General features: G+C 34.3%; 1 protein-coding gene across 2 annotated transcripts in view; it reads right to left on the bottom strand.

Moving 5' to 3' along the window:
* Positions 1-13554, bottom strand: part of SLC39A9 (solute carrier family 39 member 9) — a 37277-nt gene that overhangs the window by 11659 nt on the left and 12064 nt on the right. The window contains exons 2-4 of one of the 2 annotated variants that reach the window (XM_016131308.2): positions 10343-10422; positions 8460-8568; positions 453-650 (exon numbers count right to left, since the gene is read on the bottom strand). In XM_016131308.2, the coding sequence (XP_015986794.1) occupies positions 453-650; positions 8460-8568; positions 10343-10369 (334 nt within the window). In that variant the 5' untranslated portion in view covers positions 10370-10422. The remainder of the gene's footprint in view (positions 1-452; positions 651-8459; positions 8569-10342; positions 10423-13554) is intronic. The other variant, XM_016131307.2, reaches the window with a different exon arrangement.

Genomic DNA, 13554 nt, shown 5'->3' with positions numbered 1-13554 from the left:
TTATCTCGTTATTTAACGTATTGATAAAAATGACATATATTACTATACCACAAATTTGTTTTAATGTTTTGTTAATTATATTCCAATATAATTGATTTTTCCTGTAATCCTATGCACTATACTTTACATATTTAAAAACGGTATTCCAAAAAAGGTCCATAGGCTTTAGACAATCTAAAGGCTCCATGGCACAAAAAGGGTTAAGAACTGCTACCTTAGACTCTTAATGTGATAGCTTTAGGATAACCAGGATAATACCCAATAAACACTCTCTTGTGCTACATGTCACAGCTCACTAGCTCCCCCAACTGAATAAAATGTTCACAAGATATTGAAGGCTATGAGTTTTAGCTCTACATCAGGCCAGTGACACACACTGAATTATTTAATCATTTGTGATTTTCTAAACTGCAAATTAATTGCACTGCCCAGAAAACCCTGGAGTCACTTACCATCAGTAGAATGCATATGGGAGCTTCCAATCTGATCCACCAGCAACATGAAAACAAAGCCCAAGACGAGGGAAACACCGATGTATGCATGCAGCTGTGTGTGGTCATGGCTATGCTCATGTTCATGGGCAACTGGTATTTCTGCTGCTTTGTCTGATGCAATCACATTCTGTGTTTCACTCACTTGGTGGTGTTTTCCTAGAGCAGAACCATAAAGAGAAAATATGTTTTCCCACATTTTCACATAGACGCTTCCATTCTTTTGTATTTCAAGCTCTATTTACTTTACTGAAAAATCATCCATTTCCCATTTTGTAATCCAGCCAATCATAAACTCCTTAAAGTTCATGATGAAAAAGTTCCCAAGTGTCTTTTGCTTTTGGCATTCACACCTTTTAACTGCCTATTATTCTCAAAACCTAGGAAATGGAAGCAAATCACCAAGTAAGAAAGCAGTCATATTCCAAATTCTCCTTTCTGGCTCTGAAATTCATGCCAAACTCATCAGAAACCACAATAAGTTGTATTCTGAGGAAGACAGGTGAATCAAGAACAGTAACAATGAAAATAATTACAATCAAAGTCATTCAGTTTTACGCCTATGTTGATATAAAATTGCAAATAAAGTGCAAACTGAATATAAATTTTTTAAATTAATTTATTTTTTATGGTGACATTGGTTAATGAAACCATTAAGTTTCAGCTGTACACTTCAACAGTAAGGGATATTTACACTGTGTTCACCTCCCCTAGATTTCTTTCTGTCACCACATATTTGACCTCCTTTACCCTAATTACCCCCTCCCCTTGAATATAAAACTTTTAACTTTAAAAAATATCAGGGAGCAAACACTAACTAGAAACCAAAAAGGAGAGAGCAGTTTAGTTTAACAGAGGCATATCCTGCAGTCTAAATACAGTTCTAGAACTATCGTGATTGTTGGAAGATTCTGAATTACAGAAAACGACCCCTAGCCTAGTAATACTACTAGTACATATCTGACACTCAAAACAAATGCTTCAAGGCCAGAATCCTTTGCGGTGCTTTACGAATAGAGGCTAACATACTAGACATGTAATTGAACAAGCATTTTTTAGCTTTGATCAAAGAAATTGAACAAGTCTGTTGTAATATTTTAGACCCTGCCTCGATTCTTTAACAGCCATTTTTGAGGGGCACAAAGAACATCATCTGAAGAGTATAAAAACTTATATATTTTTCTAATTCCTGATATCTTTGATGTGTTTTCATAATTCTTTTTTAAAAACCTTTTTTTAATGTGGTAAATACACATGACATAAAATTTACCATTTTAACCATTTTAAGTGTACAATTCTCTAGCATTAGCACATTCATACTGTTTTGTAACTATCACCTTCATCTCTTGTCAGTATGGTATATAAGTGGTAAGGGCTCACTAGCTGTTCCCGAACATAGTTACATATTAAACAAAATTAATTTGGGAGATTCATTTTTAAACATTTATGTTAAATATTTGACCTGAGTATCTGGTTAGATATAATACTGAGCAATAAAATAATGTTGGAAGAAAAGAAAAGGAGTATGTAGGGGAAAAGCAGACATCGGACATTTCAGCAGACAAAATAAGAGGTAGAGGACCTAGACCTTCTTAGTCCATTATCACCCATGTTTCAGAATCCTGACAGTAAAGTATAACAAGAGTTTTAAAGAGCTCCATTTTTATTAACGAATGACAGGATAAGAGTGAATTAAATATAATAGTAGCTACAACCCTCTTTTACTTAAACATAGAGCAAAATGACAGAGAAAAGCCTTAAGATGGTAATTGTACCTCTCTGTAGAATCTGATATGTGGCATTCTTGGAGAGTTGGTGGGAATTCCATATTGAACAATTCTTGATGACAACAGTTTCAATGATTATCTAGTTATGAATATATCACATTTATATTTAGATCTTTGACCCCATAGCCTGCTTTCCTAAGCATGTTAATTCTCATGTTCCAAAAAATTGTGGTGGTTTCGAATTGTAGCTCCACAGTAAACAAGCACTGAGATACTCAATAAATGATGTTCTTAAAACTTCTATTTCTATAGAAAGACAGTTTTCTCACGTGAATGCTGATAATCATCTAATTCTAGTGATTTTAGAGCTATAATTATGGAAGAATATGTGAGAGGTTACTTTTTAAATTAACTAGTATTTAATAGTGCTTATTAAAGTGTCAGGGCACTTAGTTAATACTGTACACTGAGCCCTGAAAAAGTATCTGTTAATTATCTTAATTGCAAGGTCCTCAGAAGAACTAAACCACAGGCTGTATTAACATGTGAACAAACTCCTTTCTTGAAGTTTGGAGAAAAGCTAGTTTGATCTACAAATAAAGAGAGGAAAAAGGTGGGGAAGAAAAGATCAAGCTGCAGGAACTAAAGTGATCTGACTAAACTCATCAGTATATGAAAAAAGATGTAGAAAATTTGGAAAGGCTAATCTTATAGTTGAGCTATCTCAAACATTTTAATAAAGTACAGTATTAATATTTACTTTATATAAAGAATGATGAGGACTTCTGGTGCTGGCCAAGGTGGATAAATCCATCTTAGTCTCAATCATGCACTGATTCAGACAAAAACTGTTAAGATCACACAAAAAACTCTAACTACCTGAGGACTACAAAAAGTAAACAATAGCAAGGGGAGAGAGGGCAGCAAAAACATCAAAAGAAACCCTGTCCTATGGCTAGAGGACAAGGAAAAGGGGCCACTGAAATGTGTCGGTGGAGGGAAGCCCCCCATCCCTTTTCGTTTCCTCCTCTTTCTTTCTTTCCTAGGCCTTTACTTGAAGGCACATCCAGTTGCACAACTCCATGGAAATAATGCAGTTAGTTAAAACCCCAAGAGAACCGCACCTTTCTGGCCACAGTAACTGAGGAAAAGGTCCCAGTGGTCTGAAAAGTATGGAGGGAAATCCAGTTATTCTGTTCTCTCTCTTTTCTCCTGTTACTTTGCCCTGAAGGTAGCCCAAGTTACATGGAACTATGCAGCAACAACACAGACAGCTAAAACTCCTAGAGAAACTTATTCTGGCCAGAGGACCAAGTAAAGGGTCTCCTGGGAGCCAGAGAGTGTGAGAGGAATACTTTAAAGAGCTAGGGGGTCCCCTAATACTGTGTATGAATGGCACAAGTCCCAGACTCACCCCTGAACTCTACAGGACAAGACATACCAAAGCAACATTGCAAAGGCTTTGGAAACTGAACTAAAATTGGAATTATTCTCCCAAAAGGCAACACAGAACTTGCAGTCTGAAGCCAATCAAGGTAACTGTCAGCTAAAACAAAAGAAATAAACATTCTCCAGAGGACTGAGAGGACCTGGAGTCTCAAACTATAATATCCAAAATTTCCAGGCTATAATCCATAATTACTTGACATACAAAGAAAAAGGAAAATATGACCTATTACACCAAGGGAAAAGACAATCAACCCAACCCCAAGATAACTGAGATACTGGAATACTCAAAAGGCTTTAAAGCAGCTAGAACTACACCCTCTGAGGTAAAGGTAAACACACTTCAAATGAATGGATGTTCTCAGGAGAGAAACAGAAACTATAAAAAGGAACCAAGTAAACTTTTAGAATTGAAAAATATATGAAACACTAAGTTCCCTGGATAGGCTCACAGCAGAATGGAGATGACAGAGGAAGGAATCAGTGAACTCGGCTGCAAGGGCAGAGGTGAATAGTACCGAAAGAGATCACATGGCTCAAAAAGTCTAAAATATTTACTATCTGACACTTTGCAGAAAAAGTTTGCTGACCCCTCATCTAAACACACCAATTAGAAGACAGAGATTTAAAAAAAAATATGATCCTACTATATGCTGTTTACAAGAAGACCACTTTAAATATAATGAATAACACAGATAAGTTAAAAGTGAAAGGATGGAAAAAGATATACCATTTAAACACTGATCAAAAGAAAACTGGAATGGCTATATTAAGAAAGATAAAGTAGACATGAGAACAAGAACTATTACCAGGAATAAAGACATTGCATATTGATAGAAAAGGTCAATTCATCAATAAGACATATCACCTAACCAAAGAGTTTCAATATGCGTAAAACAAAAATTAATAAAATTAAAAGGAGAAATGGACAAATCTACAAACGTACCTGAAGATTTCAATACTTCTATCTCAGAAATCAGTAGAACAAGGAGCAAGGATATAGAAGATCAAACAACTTGACCTAATTGACATAATATAGAACACGCTACCAAATAACAACAAAATATACAGTCTTATCAAGTGCACATGGAACATTTGGCAAAATGGATCATATTATGGACCATTATAAAAAGCATTTACAAATTTGTAAGTATTCAAAAATTAAACTAAGTATGTTCTCTGACTATAATAAAATTAAACTAGAAATCAGTAACAGAAAGAATCTGGGGAAAAACTGGAAATTAAATAACACACTCTAAATAACACATAGGTCAAAGAAGAATTTGAAAAGAAAATTAAAAAATATTTTGAACTGAATGAAGATAAAAATATATCAAAATTCCTGGGATGCAACTAAAGCAGTGCTTAAAGGGAAATTTATAGCATTAACTGCTTATACTAGAAAAGAAGATCTCAAATCAATAAGCTTCTGCATAATGAAACTTGAAAAACAGCAAATAAAGCCTAAAGAAAGCAAAAGGAAGAAAATAATAAAGAGCAGAAATCAATGAAATAGAAAGGTGAAAAATCAAGAGGAAAAAAAATCAATGAAATCAAACACGGTTCTTTGAAAAAAATAACAAAATTGACAAACCTCTAGCCAGAATTACCAAGTTAAAAAGAGAAGACAAATTATCAATATCAAGAATGAAAGATAAGAAATTACTACAGACATTAAAAGAATAATAAAAGATTACTATAAACCTTATGCCCATAAATTCTTCACCTTAGAAGAACTGAATCAATTCCTTGAAAGACGCAAACTTCCAAACTATATTTAAGAAGAAGTAGGTAACCCGAATAGTCTTCTATCTATTAAAGAAATGGAATGCAGAGCTAAAAACCTTCCAATATAGAAAATTCCACTGGTAAATCTTAACAAACATTTAAGGAAGAAGTATTTTGATTCTATACAGTCTCTTCTAGAATACAGAGGAACGAACACTTTCCAACCCTAAGAAGCCAGCATTACTCTGATGACAAAAACCATACAAAGACACTGTAAGAAAGGAAAACCACAGGCTAATATTACTCATGAAGATAAACAAAAATCCTCAACAACATATGAGCAAACTGAGTTTGGCAATATACAAAAATGAAAGTCCACAACAGCCAGGGGGTGGGGTGGGGAGGGTGGTGTATGCAAGTCTAGTTCAACCATTTGAAAATCATTGTAATTCACCACATCACTAGAGTAAAAAAAGCGTTTGACGACATTCATTCAAGATTAAAAACAAAAAACAAAAAACCCTCAGCAAACAAGGAACAGAAGAAAACTTCCTTAACTTGAGAAGGGAATCTATAAAAACTTGCATCTGACATCGCACTTAATGGTAAAAGATTGAATGAGAACAACGCAAGACTGTCCAATTTCATTACTAATCAACCACATACTGGATGGTGTAGTCAGTGCAATAGGAAAGAAAAAGCATATTGGAAAGAAAAACATTAAACTGTCTCTTTTCACAGATCACATGATTATTTATGTAGCAAATCCCAAAGAATCTACAAAAATGCTATAAGTTTAGCAAATTTCTGAATACTAGAATACTGAAAATTGAAATTCAAAAAAATATATCATTTACAATTGCACTGAAAACATGAAATATTTAGGTAAACTCTAACAAAATATCTGTATGCTAAAAACTACAACACTGATGAAAGAAATCAAAGAAGAGCTAAAGGAGATATATTGCGTTCATGGATTGGTAAACCACAATATTCTTAAGGTGTCAATTCTCCCCAAATTAATCTACAGATTCATCTCAATCTCAATCAGAATCCCAGCGTTTTTTTGTAGATATTAACGACGTTATACCAAAATTTTTATAAAAAGGAAAAAGGAGCTAGTTTAAGCAAAACAATTGTGAAAAAATAATCAAGTTAGAAGGGCTCCGCTATCTGATTCCAACGTTTGCTATAAAATACAGTCTTCAAGACAATATAATATTGGCAAAGGACAGACATACAGATCAATGGAATAAAAAAGAGTCTAGAAATAGACTAACATGAATATGGTCAATGCATTTGTCAACACTCAGAGCTGCACACCAAAAAAAGTGAATGTAACATACATAAATAATCAAATAAATTTTAAATGATGGCTTAGGGCTGGAGCTTAATCTATGATAAAAGGTTAAAGAGAAAGGAAGGCTTATTTTTGGAGAAGCAGGTTTATAAAGCACATTGTATCTATTTTCAAATGACTCCATGATAGTATTTTGTGCCAAAATCCAAAAGAACTGAAAATAGAGGAATACAATCCAACACATAGCAGTTAAATTTAACTTTACAACGATAACTAAAATATGGTATAAGAATTATATCTCAATAAAAATGTTATAAACAAACAAAAAAAGTACACATAAGTACTTCTTTTCTCTATGTCGGTGATTCCCAAACTTGTCTAATATGAATTACTTGGCAATGTGTTAAAAATAGATATTCTCAGGACTTCTCTCTAGAGACTCTGCTTCCGTAGTCTAGGTTAGGGGCCAGGAAATGAATTTTTTAAAATGCGGCCCTCCCTCAAGTAACTTATTATCAGACAAGTTTAGGAAACAACTTCTATCCATAATTCTTTCTTAGTTACAAAGCCAAGAAAAAAAAATTGTCTATTTAGTCATGGTCTGAATGTTTCCTAGTATACTAGGATAGTGATCTCTATAGTAAAAAAATCATACCCAGAAAAATTCAAGATGATCCACTGGGATAAGAAAGAAAATACTGATTGATACACATTTACTTTAAATCACGTATTTCAAATTTTTCCATTGTAGGAATGCGTTTTATAATGTACACAGTAAATCTGTAAAATAGTACATGTATATCTTTTTTCCTAATAGGATACATGATCAAAAAAGAATAGAAATCACTACTCCTCTATGGCTCCTGATTTATTGTTTTTATCCTCTAAAGCTGACCAATCCTCAGCCTCCATCCTATTTTGCCTTAAGATCCCCTCAATCCTCACTCTTTACCATTATGCCCATATTCATACCCCAGGCATAAGAGCATCATCATTCTGGGTAAAGGACATAGGTTTCTTCCTCAACTGATTGCTGAAAAACTATTTTTTCTATTAGATTTCATAAGAAATTTGGAAGGCTCATACCTCTTTACTATTCTTAAAGTCCAGCAGACTCTTGGCACTTGAAGATTCAGCCACCAATTTAACAGCTGTGGTTTTAATCCTTCACAAGTATCTGTGAAGTTTCATGACAAGTGGTGATCTGATTTTACTGAGTCACAAATCTGAATCAAGTATGCTTTCAAGCTGGTGTGAAGGACCAAATTATTTAGCAGGTAAGTGAAACCAAGCTGGCCACCCAGCATTTACTCTTATACAGCTGATACTGTTCTCTTTGTTGTTATTAAGATCAGGAGTGGCCTCTTTAGTTTTTCAGTTAATCTTTACTGCAGAGGTCCTTACCAATTATCTACAAAGTTTACTATTAAAACACACACACACACACACACACACACACACACACACCTCCCAACAAAAAAAACCCTTGCAATCCAAATGTGTATATCTACATTTTTTCAATTAAAAAACACTAAAAATATAATCACCATCATAAAGGATTTGGGAAATTTGACTGGGTATTAAAAAAGGACTCTCATACTTTAAAAGATTGGAATTTATGTACTATTGCAAATAAATCTTAAGTGGTATTCATGAATTGGGGCATTCAAATCACAAAATGAACTGTTGTAAAAAATACCATTAAGCTTATCTTTTGAACTCTCTATGTCAATAGCATAACTCAAAGAAGGCCCTTCTCTCTCTCACCCTCAAGAATATCTTCATAAAGTGCATGTACTCCTTCAGGCACAATGACTGCCAATGCAGTTCCACAGAGAAGGCCGGCACCCAAAACAGTCACCAGCTTTAGTCGCTCCTGGAAAGAAAACATAAGAAAATGTTTAAAAGATTGATGAAAGAATGGGACAAAGTTTCGGAAGCTATCTGTAATGCAGACTGTGAGCCACTCATTTGTGAGACCAGTAAATACGAAAAAGCGTTAGCTTCATGAATAATTAATGCAAATTAAACAAGCAGACGCTATTTTTATATTTACCAGATGGGCAATGATGTGGGAAAACTTATCCATGATAGGGAGAGATAAGCATACTTGTTTAACACCAGAAAGAATGTGAATTGCTACAATCTACCTGGACTATAATTTGGAAATTTAGATTTAAAGTCTCAAAAATGTAAATCCTTTGATCCAATAATTTCACTTCTAGAAATTCACCCTAAGAACGAACTATGCAAAAAATGACCTCTGCACTTTTTAAGAGTGCAAACTCAAAAATAAACTAAATGTCCAAGAATGAGTGACTAAATAAACTATGATACTTCATCACAGTACCACAATACTCAGCTATTAAAAATTACAATATAGAAAGTCATGATGTACTGCTATGAGGAAAAAGTTAGTGGCAGATAACATAGTTTTTGTTTTTTGATAATCATACTTTAATAAAAAAATACATATAAAGACGGGTATAAATTAAACATTAACAAATTTCTTACTTTATAATTTATAAACATAACATGTAATATATAATTTATAAATGTAATTTATAAAGCATCAAAATTTATCTAAAATGAACATATATTATTCATACAATTAAAAAAATGTGTTTAGTTCAATACTAAAATGTTCCATGGGTTTTTTTAAACAGCTTTACTGAGGTATGACTGACATTCACAGATATTTAATGTATACAACTTGCGTACTGAGTTACATCTATAAAACCATCATCATAATCAATGCCATAAATGATCAACGGTTTTAATCCAACTTAATTATATTTTTTTCTTTTTACCCACATTTATCTAAGGGACTGTCTTCTGACATACAAGATATAAAGGATTACATTTCAAAATTTCTTGAAGAAGTGGTGTAACCTATATGGCTTCTAAGACTCTAAGCAGTATAAAAAAAAATCTTAAAATCTACAAGGGGTAATTATGTACACTGCTTATAAAAAAAGTTTCAGTAATTTAACGGTATATCATATACTTCATTTATATGTTTTAGTTTCTGTCATGAGATTAGCAAAAATAATAGTGGCTGTATTACCTCTGATATCCTAATGAACTTGTACCTATGAGGCTGGGGAAATATATATACATGCATACACACACACACACACAGTCTCTATGGGAAAATGGTTTCTTAGCCGAAAGGCCGATGGAAATATTACCCCCTCCAGGTTTGGGAAGAAGGAAGAGATGTATAGCTTATTGTGTCTCTATTGAAAACAAGGGAACTACAGCTGCAATGTCAACACCAACTAATACTTGCCATACGGCAAATGGGAAATTCCCACAATCCGAGCACACAGGCCAGGTCAGCCCTTCATACATTTAGGATGATCATTATTAGCTACTTACAAACCAAGAGTATCCTGAATGCACCCAGTGGTTGGGGCACTGGCTTGAGAGACAGAGCTGACTCCATGTCCAAACTGGTTAATAACTCAGTATCTCAACTTTTCTATAAAATAAGACTATTTCTATATCTTGTGAGTATATATGAGGAAACAGGAGAAAGTGATTGAAGTATTTCAGAAAAATAACACCAAACAACTGGTATTACTATTTTAATACTTGATACTGAGCTATTCTAAGAGTTTTTGTCTTTTCCAAGTTATTAAACTCACCGAAGTGCTGCTAATCACAGCATTCATTTGAGACAGACTGTGAGCGCATGGCGAATACGAGATGGAGAAACACCTCTGTTCTGTGGAGGGGACAGGACAATGACTTCATCTTTTCATCCAAGTCGTAAAAGTCACTTTTTTTTTTTTTTTTTAATGCATGAATGTAAAGTTTTACTCCTAAGGACAAAAATAATGGTAAAATGGAACTGGATTGAGCATACCATTTCATTTTAAAGATTTGGTTTCAGAACTTCACAATTCAAACTCATGGGTAAATTGCTAGAAAATCATCCCATCGGCATTTTGACTATGCCCTACTCTGGGAAATGGATATGGAAGATGCCCCTGCTTTGCAAATTAAGGGACGATGAGAAGTGAGGATGTACTTAAAAGAGAAAGAGCTGATGGCCCTCAAAAATTACTTGGGTGGTAGCTCATACCACACGCAAAAATTAACTCGATGGATTATATACCGAAAGATAAAACCTGAAACTCAAAAGTTTCTAGAAAATGTAAAATATATTTGCAATCTTGGGTTGGCAAAATTTCTTAGCAAGGACACAAAAACACAAACCATAAGAAAAAATTGAACAAATGAATTTAAATTGCTTGCTGATCCATTAAGAAAATGAACAGACAAGCTACATACAGGAAGAAAACATCCACAATACATTTATCTGTGATAACAATTCAGCTCCCTTCAGGTCGGAGACAGCTGTTTCCCCAGCTGCTGGGAGTGTAGCTCACTGAGGGGTCTCAGCTAAATCCCTCTGAATAACTGACCTTAGGCCAAAGGGAAGGAACTAACCTAAGGTTATATCCCCTCTCTCAGGACAATCCACATCCGCTGACTAGTCCACTGGGTTGTGTGGAGGGAGGTACAAGCCCTGTGCCCTTGCTTCAATATAGGATATCTCTGAAAGGCCATCCAGCTTCAGAGCCTGCTGCGTAGTGAGCTGAGGCCTCTATGCAACTGAATTAGTTCACCTCCAACTGCTTAATCCTTCTCGTTCATTCACACTTGTTCTTCCCAAGAGCACTCCCAATAAACTTCCTGCATGCAAATCTTCTCAGAGTCTGTTTTCTGGGAAACCGAACCTAAGACACTAACAAAGGGCTTGTATTTAAAATATAAAAAACTTGTACAACTTAATGAGAGACAAAAAAAATTAAAAATGGGAAAAATGTTGAACAGATACTTCACAAAAGATTTCCGAATGGCCAATAAGCCCATGAAAAGGTGCTCAACATCATTTAGTCATCAGGGAAATGCAAATGTAAACTACAATGAGATACCTCTTCATACACACCCGAATGGCTAAAATGAAAAAAACTGACAGCACTAAATTATGACAAGGATACAGAGCAACTAGAACTCTCATGCATTGCTGGTGGGAGCATAAAATGGTACTACTTTGGAAAACTGACAGTCTCTTTAAAAGTTAAACCAGCAATTCCACTTCTGGGTGTTTACCATGAGAAATGAAAATGTATGTCCACAAAAAAACTTGCTTTATTAATAATAGCCACAATCTGGATCACATGTCCATCAATAGGAGAGTGGATAAATAAAGTGTGGTGTACTGATACAATGGAATACCACTCAGTAACAAAAAGGAATGTTACTGAGACATACAATACATGAAAAACCTTCAAAAACGTTATCCTCATGTTTGAATAAGGAAGCCTTACACAAAAAGAGTACCTACTGCATGAGTCCATTTATATGAAGTTTAAAGGCTGGTCAAACTCATCTATGTGAACAGAAATCAGAACAGTGGCAGGAGGGGTGAGTGGGAGGATGCAGTGGCAGAGGAGATTAACTGTAAAGAGGCACCATGTTATTTTATTAGGATGATGGAAATGTTCTAAATCTTGATTGAGATGTGAGTTACATCGCTATATCTTTGTCAAAATTCATCAAACTGTCTTTAAGATCTGTACCTTTTACTCTATAAAATGATATATTTATTTTAAAAATTACCTGGGTAGAAATTTACTCAGCTGGAACCTCTGAAAAGATACATTTTAGAACTATTCAATTTTAAGAAAGCTTCTTCATAGCAGCTCCTTGAAACCAGGTCAGAGGTCTATGCAAAGTACTAAAAGGCACTCCAACTTTTTAAACCCATAATTTCATTCATTATTTACATGAACCAAATTTCTGAATATTATCTACTGCAAGAGATTTTATAAGAATTTCCCAAAGGCCCTAGCAAGCTAGAAAATAGTTGAATCTCTATGTGCAGCTAATGTCATTACAAACAAATTGAGGTAAGTCTTTAAAGCACATAGTCATGAAATAACACTCTTTGTTAATCATGTGTGAACAATAAAATGCTCTCAGATGAAGGAATATGAACAGAAGCTTGGTCCAAATTTTTAGACAGTAACATTTTTTATTAATCTTTAGACACATACTTTTAAAAAATGGATACTAGTGACCACAGTTAACAACATAGAATCCAAATTTTAGAACTGGAAGAAAAGGTAAGAAATGATCCTTTCTCAATATATAGATGGAGACTCAAAAGGCCAAAGATTAGAAATGACGTACCCATGATCACACAGGTAGGCTACCTAATGGCAGAGGCATGATTAGATTTGATATTGTACTCAGCTGCCCTGAACATGCCACAACAATGTCCATCACATACATTGCATCGTATAAAAGTGATGTCTGAAAAAAGATACATTCAATCATACAAACTCTTTAAATAGTGCAACTTGGCAGAATCCCTTAGCAATATGAAGAGGAAAACCAAAATTATAATGTTAGACCTGTTCTCTAGTGATAGTTTCTAAAGGTCCATGGCAAAATAAGAGAAATAAGGACTATGTAATGTGTTTTTCATAAGGTTTTATTTCTTCAATGTCAGGATTACCCTTTAGTCTGAGATTATGTCTTGCCCGTTTTTTGGTCTTAAAAAATCCTTTCTTTTAAAAAATGATGGTGACAACAGTATTTGTTAGTGTCCTTAACTAGTAAAACTAAAAGCAAGCAATCCTGCATCAATTCTCCCTAATTTCAAAAATATTAGTGGCCTATAAAACCCAAAAGCCTGGAAAACTCTGATCTACCGTGTATAAGCATGAGCTCTGTGTTAGAATACTATAAAAATTTCGGAAATGAAAAATTTGAGAATCGTAGGAAGAGATTATAAAAGTAAACCTGAGTAGCTGATCTAGCTTTGTAATATTTCCTGGAGGAA

Source organism: Rousettus aegyptiacus, unplaced genomic scaffold (genome assembly GCF_014176215.1).
Source record: "Rousettus aegyptiacus isolate mRouAeg1 unplaced genomic scaffold, mRouAeg1.p scaffold_m13_p_3, whole genome shotgun sequence".
Classification (NCBI taxonomy): domain Eukaryota; kingdom Metazoa; phylum Chordata; class Mammalia; order Chiroptera; family Pteropodidae; genus Rousettus; species Rousettus aegyptiacus.
This window is presented reverse-complemented; position numbering and strand designations above follow the sequence as displayed.